Source organism: Cyprinodon variegatus, unplaced genomic scaffold, assembly GCF_000732505.1.
Source record: "Cyprinodon variegatus isolate N-32 unplaced genomic scaffold, C_variegatus-1.0 Scaffold35, whole genome shotgun sequence".
NCBI classification, from domain to species: domain Eukaryota; kingdom Metazoa; phylum Chordata; class Actinopteri; order Cyprinodontiformes; family Cyprinodontidae; genus Cyprinodon; species Cyprinodon variegatus.
In genome coordinates this window covers 583,919-605,655 of record NW_015150488.1, presented here as the reverse complement: position 1 = coordinate 605,655, position 21,737 = coordinate 583,919, and the positions used below count along the sequence as shown (strand labels likewise).

The following is a 21,737-nucleotide window of genomic DNA, read 5'->3' as shown; positions in this document are numbered from 1 at the left end:
AAAAATGTTTTCTAGATAAAGGAGTTTTACAACTCATTTTAAAAGTCAATTTTTTTTTTTTTTTTTTTTTTTGGGGGGGGGGGCAAAAAAAAAAAAAGAAAAAACTTCACAGCACTATTGTACAAGGATGCAAACATTTAAATTACATTGAACAGACTTTTGTTGTACATGAGCTTCAAGGTGCTTGAATTTCGATGTCTAGTGCATTTAATATTTACAACTGAAATTTAGCTTTTGAGAATGATTACATTGCTTTTGTCACCAAACAAAGTGTTGACAATTAAAGTCTCCCTCTCTTCCTTTCATTTCAGTTTCACTGCTGACCAAAAAGGTATTTGGAAACAATTGTCAAAACAGTTTGTTACAAGCTCTTCCAACTTCAAAACTGTATCAAAAATAGAAAATGTAACATACCATTTTGTGACTTCAAGAAAAGTCCTTTTGAATAGCGAGGTGTGCAGTTTATTAGCAAGTCCTTTTATGGTAGATATCCATTGTCCATTGAGATGGCTTGTAGCAGGTCCTCGACAGGAAAGTTTTAGCCCTTTCAAAGTTTTTTTTGGACCTAACGTATAGATTTACAGAGGACCGTGGTGAGTTTTTGGGCGTTGGGGGGTAAATTCCTTTTTTCTTCCAAGTTTTATAATTCAAATCTTTTGCTGTGGGTTCAGAAAACAGCTTTAAGGGCCAAGAAGCAAAGTTAGTAGGCTCTGCTTTCATGGAGTTGGTGAGCATATGCAAGTTCTCTGACTGGCTTATGGGCTTTACCAAGCCAGCTTTCATTGCATCATAGTCTCCATTTAGGTGAAGGAATCGATCTTGCGCAGAAAGACTAGTCCGAGGTGAGATCTTTTTTTTATAGACAGAATTCATGTTTTTATGTTGAGTTAGAACACTTCCATTTAGCTTGTAGTGGAAGGGATTCTTTTTGTGTCCTGTGTTGGCAGCCAGAATAAAGGGACTAGCGTTATATTTGCTCGAATGTCCAATTGAGCCATGTAGAGGACTCTGAGGTTTCAAATTAAATCCCAGGTGAGATCCATCTTGTTCCTTGTGCAGTTGTTTGGCTTCCAACCCCAGACTTGGGGAAAGGGATTTAGAATTTGATGCTATATCAGGAGGTACAGTTAATGATGAGGGAGGATACCATCCATGCTCTGATTTCTTTCCAAAATCAGATTTGAACATTTGGAGGGACGGAGAGGTTTTCCTCTTTTTTATCCCTTCATAATTTGGGACATGACTCTTTATTGGTAAGACATAATTCAGAGATGGGGGTTTAGGTAGAGAAAGGAGAGGATGTTGACCCATTTTGAGGAAATGCTCCCCATTGTTAAAGCCAGGTGAAAATACAGCCATGTTCTTTGTCTTATAACCCTTTGGCCTGCGACTCAAATGAGCAGAATTGGATTTCTTCTTTGAAATTATGAAATCTTTAGACGGAATCTTAAAGGCATGGAAAGTAGCTGCAGGCATATGACCCATGAATGAATCCTCACCAGAGAATATGTTTAAGGGGAAGTCTCTTTGCTTTGATTGCATGAAGCCTGACTGAACAGCTTTGTTTTTGGGAAAACTAAAAAAATCGTTTCCACCAGGAAGAAGATTTGGTAGGTAATTCAAAAGAAGCTCCGGTTCAGAAAAGCCATTATATGGATGGTGAGGAGATTGCCTGATAAATACTTGTTTTCCATGAAGAGTAGCAGGAATTAGTTTTTGCCACTTTTCACTCTCAGGCTTGTCTTTATCCACTAGATCCGTTTGGCTTTGCAGCATCTTGTAAGGAAAACTGCCAAAAGAACCAAAATGCATCCCATTATTGTAAAAAAATGGCTCACTCCGCGGCAAAAGAAAGCTTTGCTTCTTAAATACATCCATCTCCTTCTCATATGTTTGCTTTAAATAATTCCTAGGATTAACCTGCCTGGAAAGCTCTGGGCTCTTGTGCAGATTATATGCATTGGCAATACTGTAACCTGTCAGACAGGGAAAAAAAAAATAACACACTGTTTAACTGGGATTTTTAAATGGAAGCAAAAGTTTTTGGTATGCTTACCAGTTTGACAAGGAAAGCAAATGCTGGTCCATAAAAGCATGCAAAGCCAGAGAACCCTGAAATAGAAAAATATTTCACAAATATAAAGTGAAAAGATGACTTAGGTTAAAAAAAAAAATCTGTACAATTGCTGATACCCATATGAAAGATCCATGATAGCACATTCACTGAACAGGGAGCTCTGATGAGAACAGCAGCTGGCTTTTTGACCATCTGATTAATTACCAGCAGCTGCAGCAGCTTTCCAAAGGAATGCACTTTGTTTTTATGTTTGCTGTTCTTGAGTATCTGTTTTACTAGTTGAAAATATTTTCTTCCATAGATCGATTTTAAAAAGTTAAAGTCTTCATACTGATATCCTATTTGACTGGATGACTATTTTATTGTTATTTTTCCTGTTGTTAAAACTGACACAAATATGCTAAAACTCTGCAACATCAAATATTGATCAGAATATATTACTTAGAATGGGCTGGGTCCTGTTTAATTGATGCTGGGACCCCTCACAATGACTCTTTGTCCCTGTTTACTGAATTAATGATGAGATGTGATGTTACAGGGGGTGGACCAGGTTCTTCCTGCAGAGGAAACAAGACCACACAAAGCTGGCTCTGAAGATGGACAAAGGTGCACTTTGAGAGAAGGTGCCAACATTCACCAATTGACTGACCTGGGTGGGAATACACAGGAGGAGGAAAGCGGGTATGTGATAGTGAGAAATCCTAACAAAGGTTGCTGTTTTATTTGTGTTTGGAAGCCGTCCCATTCACATCAGTCAGGCCAGAGAAAACATTTGTTGTGGTATGCGTCTAAGTTAAAAGTTTTTCCAGATGCATTTGGATTATCATTCTTGTTAACTCCTCTTTTTTTCCTCTTATCAGCCTCATCTTTCACTTTGTTATGTAGCTGGCGATTAGCAATAAATTCTCACCTTTTATTGGACGTGTGTATAAATTCTTTTCAAATAAATAAATTTTAAAACACTGCCTCCCGATGCTACACCTCACTGACTGTGTGTAACTACACTCTCTTTTAAAAGCATTACACTAGAAAACAAAAATACAAACACATCCAGACTTACAGAACAGGGTCAGCATGGGATGCTCTGTAGGTAATGTATTTTTAATGCATCAAAGGAAAACACAGGGTGCAAAAAGATCAACTTTGTATGTGAATTAATAAAATATTAGGGTAAGCATATCATACTCCTTGGGGTCAGCCTGAGGTGGTCGGGCCAGTTAATGTAAATATGCCATTCAGTTCCTGCCCTAAATTTATAAGGAACATGAGGTTAAAAAATCTTTTTGTTATTACTGCTATTGTGAGACTTCAGACTAGTGAACACCTGCCGTCTTAAGCTTCTTCTTTGCAGCTTGGCATACTGTTGCAAAGAACTCAAAGAGAGCAAAAGAGTACTTCAAGGTAATAAGGATATTCCTAATATAGTCATCTAGAAATTTGGTTTTACTTTTACCAGTTGTTTTTGTGTGTTTGTTGTAACATGGATCTTGCAGAGGATGGAACTAAGTGACACAGAGTTCAACGGTAAGGACCAGCTATCTCCATCTGAAGAAAGAGTCCGTGGAGACTCAGTACTCCCCCCTCACCTCTTACTGAAGGTAGCTCCTCTGCAGCTCTCACCATCTGTTACATGGTAAACTGGTGACTGGTCTGTACCTATGCTGCACTTTTTAGACTTTACCAAAGATATTTCTGAGATATTTTCTATGACATCAGACTTCTGCTGCTCGACATATTTTAAGGCTCTTTGTGTGATTAAACTCACATGCAGATCATTATAGTTTTATTATTGTCTGTGTTTCATGCATATATTTATACACCCTCTATATGGATTACAGAATGTATCGTTTTTACTTGGCCTGTTATTAACAAAGCTTGCTCTTTTCACTTTTAGCCTTTGTTTGTTTTGGATTTCCATCTGCTGGCACCATGAGAACACTTTTGGCTTTCTTAGCCATGGTGTTTCTGTACAACACCTCTCCTGATAAATAGTGCTCCAGCATGACTATGTTTGGAAACAGAGGGGCCCAGTTGTTCACATATCACTGCCTTAAAAAGTGGTAGAAGGGACAGCGGACCCCTTCAGGGTGCCAGAAGCTAGTTCTGTCAAATCAAGACCCATTGGAACAACTATAAATCTGTCAGCAGTTTAATTGTTATTTTTATCTGAATTGCTGGGAATCTTTTGCCTGAAACTACGGTGGCCCTGAAGTGCAAAACAACATTATCAAATCTTTAAACACAACTAAAAAAAAAGGAAAAAAAATGCAAAAGCATATTCAAAAACATAACTATGTATTCAAAATTGCAACATTTTCAAATAAAATGAATTCAAAAACAAAAAAACATATTAAGAAACACATTTTCGAACACACAACAGCATATACGAAAACAGAGTAACATATTAAAAAAACGCAACAACATGTTCAGAAACAAAAACAAATTAAGCTACCGGAAGACGTAGATATTAAGGGGAAACCTGAAGCCTTGCTGATTGGACCACAGCACTATTTGGCTTTTAAACCGGAAGTCATTCTGCCTTTTCTGTTAGAACTTTCAATGAGCAGGCTTACTGTAAGCAGAATGACTTCCTGTTTAAAATCCAAAAGGCGCCATCGTTCAATCAGGGAGGTCTCATGTTGCAAGCTAATGCCATTGTGTTTTTGAATATGTTGTTGCATTTTTGAAAATGTTGTTGCGTTTGTTTAATTTGTAGTTGTGTTTAAAGATTTGGTGATGTGGTTTGCACTTCAGGGCCACCATATGAAGCCTTTTTAAACAATAAAATTGGTTATGTTTTGTTTCCTTTCCCCACAGATCTTTCAGTATTTAGGAATAAGGGGCTTGTTAAGCTGTGCAGAGGTATGCTGTGCTTGGAAATCTGTCATCCAGTCTGGGGTTTTGTGGAGTCAGGTGAAAGACCCTTGCTTATATTTGCATTATTTTGCCCAACGTATTCATGACCTTTGAACTCTTTCATTTTATAACAGTGACAACCCTAAATGTCAACCTATTTAATTTGGGTTTTATGTGATAGATGTATAAAATGATTCGACCCAAACATGACAAAGGAAAATGACTCAAGATATTGTTATTTAAATAATGTTTCATGTAAACTGGCCCCTTAGATCCCCTAGAAAATAAAATCCTTCAGAAATAAAGTAATTGGTTATTAGTTTGTTATTTAACTCTCGTAAAACTCTAGCTGTTCATTGAAGAGTTAAGGGTTTAAATGAACAACAGTATGAAGGCCAAAAAGAGACCAGACAGGGATTAAGCTTTGGAGAAGTTTAAAGCAGGGCTAGGATTTATTATATACAAGATGTAAAACATTTCACAGAGCCGTGTTTAATCCATCATCCGCAAATGGAAAGAGCATGGTAAATCTATCAAGAAATGCTTGTGGCCCTAAACAGGGCAGGTAAGGATAATATCAATCAGTTGAGCTCCGAGATGCCAATGCATCTCTGGAGAAGATGTAGAGATCCAAAGCACAGCTGGCAGAATCTGTCCACACAAAAACTGCATCATTAGTAAAGCACCACAAGAATCTGGCCAAAGCAAAGCCACAAGAAGTCCTCAGTTAAATCACCAACATCCATACCACAAACATGCAATAGAATACGTAGAGGTCAGATGAGAGTAGAATTTAACTTGCATGCAAAACTATCACAGCATATCATCTTGAACACAAAATAGCTATATTGGAAACTGGCTGGGGACAGAATAATACATTGGGGAAGCTTTTCTTTAGCAGTAGCAGGGAAGCCAGTCGCTTATCAACATAGATGGTGCTAAGTATTATGCAATCCTGGAATAAAACATTTTAAAATGCTGGAAAATACTGTGCAAGACATCTCTCTTCCAGTACATGACCTTAAAGATGCAGTCAGAGCTGCTAAGTAATGGGTTGAAAAAAGTGTCAAAAAAAATCTCTGCATTAAAAATCCCCAGTTAAAGGCAAGAACAGTTTATTTTACTGAACATTTAAGCAACAAGACAATTAAAAGTGCTTTACAAGATTAAAAAATGTTTATAACCCAAATGCTTTTGTCTCTGCTAGATCAATTTGTCTGTGGAAAAATACTGGATAACAGACAGTGAAGTGCAGAAAATTCTGCTGGGCTACCGGCCTTTTGTGACCCACCTGAACCTGCGCGGCTGCACATCGTTAAATTGGTCCAGCTTAAAATATATCAGTGAGTTCTTTTTTTGGTATATATCCATATTTATGGCTTAGTTATATTATTTTTACTCATGTTATCCTCACAGGCAATGAAGTTTAAGCCAAGCTGTTCAAACAAGTCACACTAGTGCTGCCTATATCATAAATGGCAGACGATGCAGACAAAATGTAAAAGGAAAATTTAAAAAGACACTCTGCAATCTGTAGAAGATGGATTAAATGTACTAAAAAAAGTCGTAAAAAGAATCTTTATGAAAAAAAACAAAATCACGTCAGTCAGGCCAGTTTAAAGACTTGGTATTTCTGTGGTGCTCTCAGGTGGCTCGGCTCCATCTCTTCCTCTATCTCTCCTTGTAGTTCCATTGGTGTGTCCCAAAGCTCGTCATTATTTTGGTTTGGATCTGGTCTGTTGTGCTGTTTGTCCTTAGGACACTCTCTGTTATAGGCATGCATGTAGTCCTTCACTCTCACACCAACATATTCTAGAGGGGCTTGGCACAGCAGGCCAGAGTGTCTCACTCCTGGATGTAGATGTAGCCAGTAAACCATGTAGTGGATGCTTTTGGAAGAAAAAGGAAATTAGTTGTTTTTTTTTAAGACTAAAAGAGGCTTTGTAATGGCTTTTGGGGAAGCACTTACTTGTAGTCACACATCCAAGGATTTCCTTCTAGTTTTAGCTTGGACAAAAAGTACAAATCTTCAAGAACCCCATACTGAACAAAACGCAGCCCGTTGAATGACAGGTCCAGATCATGAAGGTGTAAAAGCCCAGACAGGGACCCTAGAAGATAATAGACCAGTGTTTAATAACAAGTATCACCCAGAGAAATTACTAGGCTTATCTACCATCATAGCCAAAACCAGATAAACAGATATATCTTTGTCTAGTTATTATTGCTATTCAGTGCTGTTAATCATTCATCAATAAGACATGCTGAAGCAGGGACCATTCCCCAGTTTTTCTGGAAACCAGGCAGGAAGTACAGGAATTGAACGTTCCTGGGCGTGGACCTCCTTGGAACAAATGTATGGCGCTGATTATTGATTTAAGGCTATTTTTTTTTTTGGAAAGGGCTTCAATCTATTCAAAGAGTCGTTTTTACCTTTTCCTGTAATTGTTCTGTTTTTAGTTTCCATCTACAAAATGTTGTGTTCATTTAACTAAGCAGACAATAATTTTTGTCACCTCTTTATATGTTTCACCCCATCAAAACAGCTTTTTAGTCAAGGTTCTTGTTCTTCTCAGCAACGTTAGGAAGACCCAGTCTACCAAGGTTACAGAAAGGAATGCTCTATAGACATACTGTAAAACATTTTCTGCATAATAAATAAAAAGATCTTAATGACTTATCTATATGCTGCTATTATTTTAGACAAATCCCTCTGTTATGATTCAATTGTGGTATGCATATCATGACTGATGAGGATTTCCTTTTTTCTACTAAACCTACTGGTGAATCGTTGCCCTTTATTTGCATAAGTTCTAGCTAAAGACTGTGATCAGCTGGGTTTGTTATTGTATGAAAGCTTTTACTTTGAGCACAAATCTAAAACTCCATTAGTTTGTACTGGAACCAGTGGATGTACTGGTCACCAATCATATAGTTGGAAACCCCAGTTTAGTTGGGCTTTATTGTCTTTCACAACCAAGCTCTAACTTTAGAGATATGAGTACCTTAGTGTAAGCAGCCAACAGCGTTTGTTGATGCTTAGCCGACATTTTATTCAGTTTTTACAGGACTGCGTAAAGTGTAATTTGATTTATCTGTAGAAAGTGATGCTTTATATCAGCTGCTCTATTTTTACTCCCTATCATAAATACAACTCTGACTGTGTACACATAAATGGCTGTGCGCCCACCTCTGCTCCAATATAAAAGAGGAGAAACTAGAGCTGTAGAAGTTGTTAAGCTGTTTCTTTCCTTTTTGGACCCCAGATTAAGATAAACACAACTGCACATGTGTAAGATTTCTTTCTGAGTGTTACCATGGTTATTAAACGCAGGACATGTTGTTATATTCAATAATGATGATAAATATGTGAGCAGAAATGTTAACACCAACCTGTGTCAATTCGCTCCATGTTGTTGTTGCTTAGGTTAAGGATTCTGAGACTCCTTGCTGCGTGGAAATCTCTGGGTTTAAGGTGCTTGATTGAATTATAGGACAGATCTACCTTGACAACATCCTCTGGAATACCTGAGGGCACCTCAGTTAGACCTAAGGACAGAGAGGAAGGGCTGGCTGAGTTACTACAAGCACAACTTTCACCTCATATTCACCTGCAGAAGAATTGTTAAGTTAAAGGGAGTTCCATGTTTTTGTTGGTTGTAGAAGAGACGAGCCGCAGCTTCAAAAAATCTAGAACTCCTGCAGGGGAAGACGGAACATATTAACACAAATCTGATTTATTCTATTTATAGGGAAAAAGTAAATATTTTCATACTAACAAGCAGGCTAACACTCTAGCTGAAGCTTTTGCCATATAAGGTGACCATAAATTGATATTAATCAGAGTTTAAAGGAGCAAATGACTCAGCACTGAAATGAAGACAAGTGCCAAACCAGATGTGAAGGGGTTCATTTATGTTTCAGCATTAAAAGCTTTAGAAAAATGTACGTTCAGCCTTTTCTAGCAATGCAACAGCAATAATTAATCATCTGCACTCTGACAAGTTTGTATTTTTTCTTAACCACTCTGTTGCATAAGACCATATGTTGTGGATTACAGAACCCGATTAAGGCGTCAGGGTACAGAGCTGTTAATCAAAATGATCCTTGGAAATGAAGCCTGGTGTTGAACTTGCCTCGGTTTCTGCAATCCATCCATCTGAGGGGGAAAATGTAGGTGTGGCAGAGCAAGGTAGCGTCTGATTTGCCACGGATATGACTGGGCTCTATAGGGTACGTTACGTTGACGTTTGGGTCCCCTGTTGGGTCTGTTGGATCTAATTCCTCACAGAGTAACTCAGGATCAATCTGCTTCAGCTTCCTGTTCTGAAGACTGGCGGGCTCTGCACACCTAGAAGATGAAATTTATTGATGTTAAACATTAATCAGTTTTCCTGATATTAAATATTTGGTGACATCATTTACTTGGCATGGTTTCCCAGATTTCGGTTGCTTGGGACCTGAATAGTACGTATGAGACTTTCCATCGGACAGAGACATTTCCAAGGATTGTCGTACAAACGCAGATAGCGAAGGTTTGGCATTGGGATGAGGGCCTCTTCACTGAGCGTTCTTAGTTGATTGTGTTGCAGCAAAAGGGTCTCCAGATGTATGAGGCCCTGAAAAGCCCCTTCCTCCACCTGAGAGATCTGATTCTGTTGAAGATCCAGACTGCTTAAACTTTCATATCCAAGAAAGGATCCCTCATGGAGAGATTTAATTTTGTTCCGGGCCAGAAGGAGGTGCTTTGGTACTCTGGACCAGGTACTTGAGCTAGGGACAGAAGTGAGACGTTGGTCCTGACAATCCACATATGCTTCTCTGGACAGCATTATCTCTGAACAGCTTGGTGTTGCATCTCCAGAAGGACCTGATCTGCTCTGACGCCTCAGAGCCTTCCTTCCTAACCTTTAAGAAAGGACACAAAAAGCATTGCTTCCCATTATTTGTACTTAAACAATGAAGTAAAAAAAAAAAAACATATTTGAGAAATATACACAACCATACAGTGTTGTAAAACATATTTACAAATCTCAGATTACTTGCTTTTGGCTTCTCACTTTTCTGATCATTAGACAATCTTTTAATTGTAAAATAAAAGAGCCTGGCCTAACAACCTAATGATCCAACAAAGCAACACACCATATCTGAATTAAAAGAAATTTCTTGAAAATAAACAAAAACTAAGTTTTTGTTTATTTTACATATATCAATCTGGAGCGGATTACAGGATAATCTCTACAAGTTTTGGACTGCAGTGAAACAGAGTGAGAGCCCTTATCCACAAATGGAGAAAAAATGAAATGGCAGGAAAGATTTCCACGTGTCCCCTGTCTAGCATCATTTCTCAGAGAACACACTGATGACTACTTCAGCAGGCCAAAACAGCCTGGAACATCATCTACAGAACTTTTGGCCTCCTGGGCCCCAGTTAAAGCCAATGTTCAAACCTAAAAAAGAAAATACAGCTGCACAAAAATAATGTAATGTCCCTTCTTAGGTTCCCATAAAATATCTTGTGATTCTTGAGACTATTGGGGACTGTACTGTTGATAGACTTTGATAAAGTCAAACATTTCCTCTGTTTGATATCTGAGTTTAAATGTCTCAGATCTTTAGAAAAAAATTTTTTAAATCAAAGCAAGAGTTAAATTTGGTCTAATGTTCCAGGGCCACTTTGCTTCTCCAGAACCAGAAAAATCATGATGAAGAATCTCTAGCCATCAGTTTATGAGCGTAAATGGGCGAGCATTTAGGCAATGCATGTAAGACAGTAATTCAAAGCAAGTCCATCCTGGAGTGCCCTAAAAATCAAACTAAAAGCTTGCAAAAAGTTGGTGGGGAAATGTGAATAGGGCAACTCTGAACAAAGAGTTTGGATCAAAGCACACTGATTTGTTGAAATGGTGAGTCTAAATCAGAACATAAATGCAAATCTGTTACAACGTGAAACAAAGTAGGTTCTAAGACACTATTTCCTCCAAGTTCAGTGGTTTTTGAAATAAAAAGGGGGTTCAAAATCTCTTTATAGTTTCAAATCACATTCTCAAGTAAACCTGATATGCTGGGAAGCCCTCATTCGTAATCTTTGGAAATAGACACAAACAAACCGGAGCTTGTTGTTTTTGTAGATCAATACTTAAGATTCTGGAAATGAATTGCAAATAGAACTGAATCCATACCTGTCCCGTGTAAGTTTCTGTCTCGCATGTTTAATGCCTCTGCCTCTTCCTGGTTTTTTCAACTCAACGGATGGAAGCAACAAGAGAGCAACAAAGGTTAAAAGGAGAGGGGAGATCAGACGCATCCTGAACACTGTTTTCACAAACAGGAGCTCAGATTAAAGCAGGAATCTGTGATGAAAGTCCTCACTCTGCTGTCTAAGAGGCAGCTGTGTTGATTTTGATGTCACAAAGCTTCTGTTTACACTGCGGAAAAAAACAAATTCAAGTCATCACATCATAAGAAGAATATTTTTTTTAACATGAATTGTATGCAGGTTTAATATAAAACAGATTATCGTGAATAAATACAAAATGAGTGTAACAAGCCTTCCAATTTGTTTGTTTAGGTGAATGCAGAAACCTACAGGAACTCAACATGTCAGAGTGCTTAACTATTTCTGTAAGTAGAATATTTTACATTTAGACAAAAAAAACAAAACTGTTTTAGAAGTTTTTTTTTGGCTACAATGTTGATCATGTTGATTTAACTGCATCCTTTAAATCATGGATAATTGGCTGGATTTCTGGAAATCATGCACCACCCATTCCTCATTCTAGTCATAACCATTAGTCATATGTCACATACTGTTGGAAATGTGTACTTTTTAATGTTACGGGATGCAATAGGAAAGAAAAGTCTTGTAATACTCTAAGTAAAAGTCTTGTTAAAGCAGAGGTTTTAAAGAAACCTTAGGAAATACTTTAACTCACGACGTTCTCATTATATCTCCTCTGCTAGCAGTCATCAGCCAGATACGAGTAAAAATTATGGTTTCCAATTAGAAACATTTATCAATCACACCATTTATATGGTTTGAAGTCTTTACAGTTAAGTAACAGGTTAAACTTTGTGAGTTTTCACAGTACTGCCCTATCCGACCTGTTGCTGTGCACTGCTAGTCAGCTGACTGAAAGAAGGCCTCCAAGCTTTTCTTAACCTCCTAGCTCTGCCCAACCTGACAAATATAATACTGCAGATCTGATGATAGGATATTAAAATGGATTGTCAACGTTTAGCCTAAGTTGACCAAGTACTAGGCATACTTATGAACCACCTTAGGCTGCCCATCCTGATCACATCCCTACAGGTATCACAGTTGTCGCCCACATGCACATTTTCTCCCAGAAGTGTCACTGAATCCTTTGGTAAAGACCCTGTCAGGACACCATTCTGCCAGAATGGTGTCCTGACAGAACCTCCTTCAGACACAAAGAACTCACACTCAAAATCGAGGCACTTAGCTGGGGGATTCTGGGTACCCCCACCTTAGCCTGATGCCTCTTTCTTGGGTAACTAAGTAAGAGAGAGTCCACCCCTTTCCAGGAGCTGTGCGAAGGGGTAAATCCAACTATTCCTATCTGATACCGCTTGACCTTACACATTATCTCTGGCTCTTAACCCACTCATTGAATGACAATAATGTTCCAACAGCCACATTTTCTGCAAGGAAAGGCCACTTCCCCTGCCTACCACCCACCATACCTGGCAGCTGATCCAAGCATTCCACTGTAAATAGTGGGCCTACGTACAGTAAATGGGTTCTTAGCCCATCTGAGCCAGATGAGCTTCTTTCCCAGGCCTGGTTTCAGGAGGGATCCTAGATATCTTTAATCTAGGTATAGTTTACCTCTTGTGGTTGTTAGCCATATCATTATCATCCTTGAATCCTTGGTCTGACTCGCTACCTGAGGTCAGTTTGCCCCAGGAGACCATACAAAGAGCTAAAGCTCTGGACAATTTAGCCCACATTACATAAAACCTCCACTACATAGAGGTTAGATTAAGCAGAGGGTATTTAGTATTCTTACAGTAAAGCAGTTCCATTATTTTTTTCACCTTTTTTAGGGTGATGTTTTTGAGTTTTACTTATAGTGTAACTCAACCCTGGCTATAAGTCGGTTTAGTGGAGTGAGGCTGGGGAAAAGATAAAAAGAGCTTTCTGAGCAAAGTATTATTCAGCCTCTCTCATCAATGGAGGTTACAGAACTAAATAAGTTTTACATAAAAATGCTAAGCAAATGCACAGTAACCTTGTACAACCAGTTGATGCAGTTTCAACACAAAAAAGTGAGTTTAGGGGTGAGTTACACTTTAAGGTTATCAAACTAGTCTTGCATCAGAAGCTGTTTCTTTCACACAGACGAAGTATTGGACTACATTAAAAAAAAAAAAAACAAAGATGAAATTTCATAGTAAACAACTTGCATTTTCTAATGAGAAATAAAACATGTAAAAGATTCTTTGTGGTGTTCTGGCAACTTTGACTTTTGTATTCAACATTGCTCTTCGACAGGATATAATGATTCACAGAATCAGTGAAGGATGTGGATGCCTGCTCTATCTGAACCTGTCTTCCACACTAGTAACAAACCTCTCTTTGGAGGCAATATTCAGGTAAATCTTATAGGGAATTATTTAAACAATTAATAATAATAAATTCCTTAATTTCCGGAGGGAGTCTTCCCAAGGGATCAATAAAGTTCTGTCTAAATAAAACACTAGTAAAACTGTATTAACTATCACACTACATCATGTCTTGTTTTTGTTACATAGAGAATAGTCTTTACTACCACATTACCATAACAAGAACAGAAAAGTATTTTTTTTTTTCTCTACTAGGAATTGTCCAAACCTTCAGTACCTGAGTCTGGCGTATTGTCGCAGATTCACAGACGAAGGATTCCTGTACCTGAGCACAGGCAAAGGCGCTCCGAATCTCATCCACCTCAACCTATCCGAATGCACTCAGGTTGTTCTTTTCAGTCCTTTTGCCTTGGTTTGTATTCATTATAATTTACTCCTTGAGTCAGTTTCGAACAAATGCATCCGCTCTTCTGGTTGCACGCATCTGGTCTTTTTTCTGTCTTTACTCTGGGGTGCCTCAGAGTGAATGGGGGAAGGTTTCACAGTCTTGGAGAGTTAAAAACATCTGAGGCCAATAGAGGGGTTGGGTTAACATCCACCCTCTCACTTTGTACACTGTGTAACATAGCACTGCTTTAGGGGTGAGAGTAGTTGTGGTCCAGATGTTTAGTTTGTCTTTATCAGCTCATAAGAATGCAAATAATGATTAAAAAAGACAGATGAAAACATAGACCCAGAGACTCCTCCTTATTTTCCTCCAGATGACAGTGAATGGGTTCAGATACATTTCAGCAGGATGCCCATCTCTGAGAGAGATTGTGATCAATGACATGCCAACTCTGTCAGACTCCTGTGTTTTGGTAAGTGTTTATTTCCACAACATGTAAAATACAAAGTAAACAGAATGTTATGGAGCATCAAACCAAAAAAAAAAAAAAACACGCTTCGTTACTAAGTATTCATACCTCCTTTAACCTTTTTAACTGTTTTCAAATCTGTCACATAGACCATAACTTGTGTGTTTGTGTAAAGCTCAAGCTCAGTCTTCTGGCCACAGCCAGGTGTTTCACATGTGTTTGTCTTCTACATGGCATATTTCTGCCAAAGACGGCATGAATCTCTTTATAGCTTTTTAAAATCTCTGCTCTCATTACCCCGTCTGTCAGTTTAAGGGGAAAACCATGTTCTGTGTAGGTTTGTAGTTGTGATATACTCTCTTCTTTATCACATGGTTCATTGAGAAGTTCTCTGTCAGAAAGTCAAAATATTTATGAACTGACCCTTGAATTTTTCCATTTCATCCCGGACCTTTTTGTGTTTCTTGGTCTTTGTGACTGTGTGTTCACAGAGTTTTTCTAAACATCAATGATACCTTCAGGTAACACCTATATGTATAATAAAAAGCTATATAGTGCAGGGTTTTTGCACAGTTTTTTAAAACACCTGTGTATGTGCATGTAAAAAAAAAAGAAAAATGCACCTACACAACCCTGTACCGGCTCCCGAGAGGGAACGCCTATTAAACGTGCGCAAGAACATGCACAAGCTCATTTCTCCTCATGCACGCTCTGTTTAAAAGTTGCTGTTTGCATCATTCATACAAGCTTACTTTCCAGAAGAAGATTTGCAATTTTTCCACTACGTCAGACTCACCACCGGTGTTATGCCGAGAAACACCTGCCTGCCGAGAATTTCCTACCATGTTGTGGGAGCGTGAATCACCCTAAACTCTTGCACATTGTTGAGACAATGGATTGAAATATGAACAAAACAGGAACTTTTAAACATATTCTTAATGTTTTGTCAGAAATTATATAGAATGGTGTTAAGGGCCAAAGCAGGAAATGCTATCCACTGAGCAGAGAATATATTCATTGAACACTGACTGTAGCACATTGGCTAAAACATTTCTTCATAAAAAATTTACTCATTCGAATTTATCTGTCTACCAGAACTCTCCATTTCAGGGCATCCATGCATAAGAAATATGAAAATAATAACAATAAGTTTAAAACTTCCCTTTTCATTGTTATTTCAATCCGTTTTCTCATCAGTATGTGAGAGGGGAAGTAATTCTCGGCAGAACAGTCGTAAGTAGAAATGGGGACGAGCATGTAGGACGGCAGAATGATTGATAATTAAGAGGACCAATTATTTTGATGATCCACCCGGAAAAAGAACATCCTCTACTATACAATGTTAATTTTATTTCAGAGTTTTAGAGTAAATGAGGCCGAAAACGAAATGAATGCTGCGCCTTTTCTTTATACTTTAAAAACCACGTCTTATTTGTTTTCCACATCACAATGGTGTAATACTTTGTGTTGATCATGGAAACTGCATCAAATTTGAGTCTGTAATGTAATGAATAAGTCAAGGGTGTGTATGTTTTTGCAAAGTGAAGTACAAGTGAAATAATATTGCACCCTTTCTTTTGTTGAACAGGCCCTGCTTACCAGATGTTACTCTCTCTCTTCCATCTCACTCCTGGGCTGTTCTCATCTTTCTGATGTTGCTTTTAAAGCCATTGTGGACGCCGCCAAGCTAAAGGCTTTCATCATAGAGGGTGAGACCTTTTTTCATTCTGCAACCTTTCCCTTCCCTCATCATGCATGGAAATTAAGCACTGATTCAGGTCTTTGTTAATTCGTACTTAGGCAACAACCAAATAAGTGATGTCAGCTGGAAAGTACTGTGCAGCCACTCACAAGGTCTTCTCAGACTCCACGCCGCAGACTGTCTGGGAATGACGGATAATAGCCTGAGATATGTGGCCAGCCTCAAAAACCTAAAATATCTGGACATTTCCCTTAGCAGCAGGTAGGTCGGGGGTTGTGTTGGCTTAATTTGCATCACTGCTTCATATTTCATACTTTCAAGAATCTGTTTCAGTGTGAGTGATGCTGGAATCAAGTACCTGACTGACAAGGCCTCAACAAATCAACTGCATTACCTCAGCATCAGTCAGTGCTGCCTCATTACAGATGTCTCTGTCAGGAGGATTGCTCAAAGGTACTTCTCTTTATCAGCCTAATTATTTTCACACAGAGCTATCAAAACGTATATAAAAAGATAAGCTGTAGCATTCTTGTGTTTGGAAAAAATGTAGGTATCCTAAACTGTACCATCTTAATCTGAGTTACTGTGAGAGGCTGACGGATGCGGCTGTGAAGTGGCTGAGTGGAAGCTCCATCTGCTCTCTTGACATAAGTGGCTGCAACATCCAGGATCAGGTACTGATGCATATTGCTAGCTTCTATTCTCACTTACAACAGTGTTTGCATTTTCAGGGACTCACTGGGCTTCAGGGAACCCTTCTAAAGAAGGTTGTACTTGCCGAGTGCTTAGAGATCACAGATATTGGCATTGAGGTACACATTTTTCCCCATATGGCCAGCTGTTGGTGGTTCTAGTCATCTTTGAAACATATGTGATAGGAAATATATAAATCAATCCTCTTTCAGATTTTTTTCTTTTCATGTATTCATTTAAAATGTATTGCTCTAAAGATAGCTTTTAGTCATATTTTTTTGTTTACATTTTGGACAGGCGATGTGCAAGAATGCAAGAGGCTTGGAGCACATAGACGTCTCTTACTGTGCAGCTTTGACTGATGCCGCCATCAGAGCCGCTTCATTTTACTGCAGATGTCTGCTCACTCTGAAGATGTCAGGGTGTCCAAAGGTTCGGATTGTATATATTTAAGTAATTAAGTTTCTTTTGTTTTTGCTTATTTGTTGAATTTCATTTTTCTGATTAGAAATGTTTGATTAAATATGAACTATTTAACATGGTTAAGATATTCCAACAGTGTCTCATTTTGATTTAAATCTGAACCCTGAATAGGGCCAAATGTGGATTTGTTGATGTGCTTTGCAGAACCTAAAACTGTTTAACCCCAAGTTTGTGAACATAAAGGCTGGGCAATATCCTCCAGGAGTTTCAAGATGAGAGAGCAGAAATTTGTGTTTTCATAAAGTACAAGTTTTCCAGGTTCTGAAAAAGCAAAGCATTTCCATACTTTCAATCTCTTCTCACCATATTTGATTGTGCTAAAATGTTATTATAAAGGAGTTTAAAAAAAGTTTACCTTTTAAACACTTTCCCTCTTTCTTGTCAGCCCAATGTTATAAATTAATCAGTACCCCATGAAGATGGTATGTATGTATGCTTTATGGTCAGCCATTTTTGTCCTAGTTCCATTTTTGAGTAGTTTCTCTTCCTGATGAACCATGAACATCAGCCATACAGCAGGGGTGTCAAACTGGTTCCAGAAAGGGCCGTGTGGCTGCAGGTTTTCTTTCCAACCAAACATAGCACACGAGACTCCATTCATCTCATCAAGTCTTCATGTTCAGATTGGACTCACTTACTGAGATGGCTGGAGTCTGGTGTGCTATTGCTTGGTTGGAAAGAAAACCTGCAGCCACACGACCCTTTCTGGAACCAGTTTGACATCCCTGCCATACAGGCTTCTGATTATGTGGGCTCTGTGACAGTCAGAATAGGTCCCTTGTATATGTTTAGAAAAAAACAGCTTCAAGGTAAAATGTGTTAATTCAATTTGCAGTGCCTTGCTAGAGTATTGTAATGTAAATGTAAATTATTTTCCCACAGTGGGGAAATTTACTCTCTGCATTTAACCCATCCCCTTGGAGAGCAGTGGACTGCCATTGTGCGGCCCCCGGGGAGCAGTCTGGGGTTAAGGGTCTTGCTCAGGGATCCAGAGTGGCAGTCTTGTGGGAATGAGTGGAACATGAACTCAGAACCTACAGGACCCAAGCTCAGTGCTCTGACCACTAAGCCGTCAGAAAATATGACATTTTAAATATTTTTGTGACAAATCAACAAAAAATGAAGTGGAACTAAATTTATTGGATATTTTAATATTTTTTAACAAATATTTAATCCATCCATCCTTCCTTCCTTCCTTGCTTGCGGACCCAGAGTGGCAGTCTGTGGGTCCGTCCGTCCGTCCGTCCGTCCATCCATCCATCCATCCATCCATCCATCCATCCATCCATATATCTGGGGACGGGTCGCGGGGGTAGCAGCTTCAGTAGGTAGGCCCAGACGTCCCTCTCCCCAGCCACTTGGGCCACTTTCTCTGGGGGAACCCCAAGGCACTCCCAGGCCAACCGAGAAACATAGTCCCTCCAGCGTGTCCTGGGTCTCCCCCTTGGCCTCCTTCCGGTGGGATGTGCCCGGAACAGCTCACCAGGGAAATGCCCAGGAGGCATCCTAGCCAGATGCCCGAGCCACCTCAATTGGCTTCTCCCCGGAGGACTGAGCTCCTCACCCTATCTCTAAGGGAGAGCCCAGACACAGTAAGGAGAAAACTCATTTAATCGGGATCTCGTTCTTTCGGTCATGACCCAAAGCTCATGACCATAGATGAGAGTGGGAACGTAGATTGACTGGTAAATCGAGAGCTTTGCGTTTTGGCTTAGCTCTCTCTCCACCACAACAGACTGGTAAAGCGCACGCTTCACAGCAGACGCTGTACCAATCCGCCTATCGATCTCCTGCTCCATCTTCCCCTCATTCGTGAACAAGATCCCAAGATACTTAAACTCCTCCACAAGGGGCAATATATCCTCCCCAACCCGGAGAAGGCACTCTACCCTTTTCCGGCTTCAAGACCACGGTCTCGGATTTGGAGGCACTGATCCTTATCCTGGCCGCTTTACACTCGGCTGCGAACCCTCCCAGTGAGAGCTGTAGATCATGCCCTGATGAATGCCATCATCTGTGAATAACAGAGATGTGATCCTAAGTCCACCAAAATGGATGCCCTCAACACCTTGGCTGCGCCTAGAATTTCTGCCCAAGTTATCAACAGAATCTGTAACAAAGGGCACCTTGGCGGAGTCCAACCCTCGCAGGAAAGGAGGCCGACTTACTGCCAGCAATGTGTACCAGACTCTGACACCAGTCATACAGAGACCTAACAGCCCTTATTAAAGGGCCAGGTACTCCATACTCCCGGAGTACCCCCCACAGGACTCCCCAAGGGACATGGTCGAATGCCTTCTCCAGATCCACAAAACACATGTAGACTGGTTGGGAAAACTCCCATGCACCCTCCAGGGTCCTGCTGAGGGTGTAGAGCTGATCCAGTGTTCCAAGGCCAGGACGAAAACCACACTGCCCCTCCTTAAACTGAGATTTGACTATCCGACGAACCCTCCTTTCCAGTATCCCGGAAAAGACCTTAAGCCTGATTTATGCTCTGAAACTAGGTCGTCTGCAGGTGTGTCACAGTTAACGCAGATATGCCCGCCCTTCCGCAGACACTCTGGTGCACCTCCCCAAAATTTTAGGTGACCTCAGACAGTGGCGCAGATAGCGTCACAGGGAGGAGAGAAAGGAGGCCTCTGATTGGTCAATTCTACATCCGCTCTACACTATGTGTATTTTCTGTTTGATACCTAATGGCAGAAACTCTGGCTGTAGTGCCGTCCCCAATGCCTGGCACACCTTGGACACTATCCCAGACTCCATACAGGACGGTGTAGATGGCAAACAAGCTCGTCATACCGACACACGGACAGCCACAATCCTAGCTAGTTTGTGATTGTCCCTCTTGTGTTGTGGTATGGCACAGACCACACTTCAGAATTGGGCATAAAGCAAAAATTATCTGTGTCATACCTGCAACAAGCTAACTGCAACACACACTGCTGCAGGCGTATACACAGCCCTTTACCAGGGAGGCTTAAGAGTGTGATTCTCCTGAAGTTGAAACATACCCTCCAGTCCCTTTTTTAAATGGCTGCTTTCCACTTCCAGGAAATCATCATTTGAGTGTCTACTTGAGTTATCTTTGCTATTATGACTAGTTTGATCCGAATGTGTTGGGGGAGCAAAAGCAAAGTTACTCTGGAAGGGGCAGTTACTTTTTCAGCCTACTCCACATGCTCACTAAATATTAGATATGATTTTACTTAAGACAAAATTTTACTAAAGTCACATATGTCCTTTATCCTCAGGTTACGGATATGGCAGTGCAGTTTCTGACCAGTGGGTCCCTGTACCTACAAGAACTCGACATAAGTGGCTGCATTCTCCTCACTGATCGCTCTCTTCGACACTTAAAAAAAATCTGTCCTCCATTGACCTCCATCAGAATGAACTTCTGCAGCAGCATCTCATGGTACATCAAAGGTTAACTCATGTAGTGTACAATCTATACAGGAGCTTTTTAAACACTAAATTATATTTTTTTTATCCTCAGGGCAGCTGCCTTAAAGCTGCAGACGTGCGTATCACACTGGGAGTACAGCAAGGACAGCCCCCCATTTGGTTTGAGCACAACGCAAACAAGTAGCAATGAATTCAAAGGCAGCTTATACATGGAAGGCTGAGGAGATACATTCTGCAATGAGGTAAAAGGCTTATACATCTACAGAGATCTAAATGGCTCAAAATCCAATGTAAAAGAAAAACCTGACGGATTATTTTTTAAGCAGAGGTCTCAAACTAGTCCTCAAGGGTCACCATCCTGTTAATTCTTTAGATACATACTTAGACCAACCCACTCAAAGAGGATGCCCAAACTGCTTCATTAAAAGAAAACCAAGCTCCTTCAAGAGTCCTGCAAATGACATTTTTTACTGATTTGGGTGTAGAAAAGGTGAGCTGCAACTAACAGCTGCAGAACATCAGCCCTAGAGGACTGTAGTTTATGGCCCCACGGCTTTTTTAACTTTTCACCTCTTTAAAAACTTTGTCACTGGAGCCTGCAAAGGTAGTTCAGCCATATTGTTGCTTTTCAGAATGGTTTATGGACCTATTCACAAACTTAATTTATTGTCATTCAGAGAAACTGATTACTGATTTAAATAAGGAAAAACATGTATTAATGCTATTTAACAGTGTATGGCAACAATTAAATCAGTATACAATGTACCACACACACCGATTGAGCTTAAGTATTAATGCTGCAATAAAAAGACCTTTGTTGTATTTATTTTAAAGTAGTTGATTTGGTGAAAATTTATTTTATTTACAGTTGTTTGAAGTTTTTTTTCCCCCTTCCTTTGCTAAATATATAAACTAATTTTTACATCTGAGATAATTTCATTACAAAATAATATTTATTTGGGCTCTTTATATGTCCTTGCAGGGATTTCAACAACTGTGCATTGGAGGCTAAGGTTATAATACAAGAGCAAAGTGCACTTTGTAAAAGAAATTATGAAATAATTTTTTT

The 21,737-nt window shown here is 39.5% G+C and overlaps 2 protein-coding genes across 2 annotated transcripts; one reads left to right on the top strand and one right to left on the bottom strand.

The window, feature by feature from the left end:
• Nucleotides 1–2,613: 2,613 nt before the first annotated feature.
• fbxl13 (F-box and leucine-rich repeat protein 13) lies at nt 2,614–21,678 on the top strand (the record flags this gene model as incomplete). The annotated part of the gene is given in 18 exon segments (XM_015404187.1): nt 2,614–2,677; nt 2,680–2,758; nt 3,415–3,478; nt 3,571–3,675; nt 4,895–4,990; nt 6,141–6,276; nt 11,505–11,557; nt 13,452–13,552; nt 13,778–13,907; nt 14,284–14,382; nt 15,968–16,088; nt 16,180–16,342; nt 16,415–16,534; nt 16,632–16,755; nt 16,813–16,893; nt 17,072–17,206; nt 20,515–20,678; nt 20,760–21,678. Coding segments are annotated over 18 exon segments (1,965 nt in total), but the record flags the coding sequence as incomplete, so codon positions are not given.
• Nucleotides 5,357–14,059, bottom strand: lrrc17 (leucine rich repeat containing 17). The gene is made up of 7 exons (XM_015404162.1): nt 13,800–14,059; nt 11,116–11,361; nt 9,359–9,841; nt 9,070–9,284; nt 8,327–8,482; nt 6,903–7,044; nt 5,357–6,822 (listed from the first exon to the last, which is right to left on the bottom strand). Exons 2-7 carry the CDS (start codon nt 11,238–11,240, stop codon nt 6,540–6,542), a joined length of 1,404 nt encoding a protein of 467 aa, XP_015259648.1. The 5' UTR covers nt 11,241–11,361; nt 13,800–14,059; the 3' UTR covers nt 5,357–6,539.
• Nucleotides 21,679–21,737: the final 59 nt, after the last annotated feature.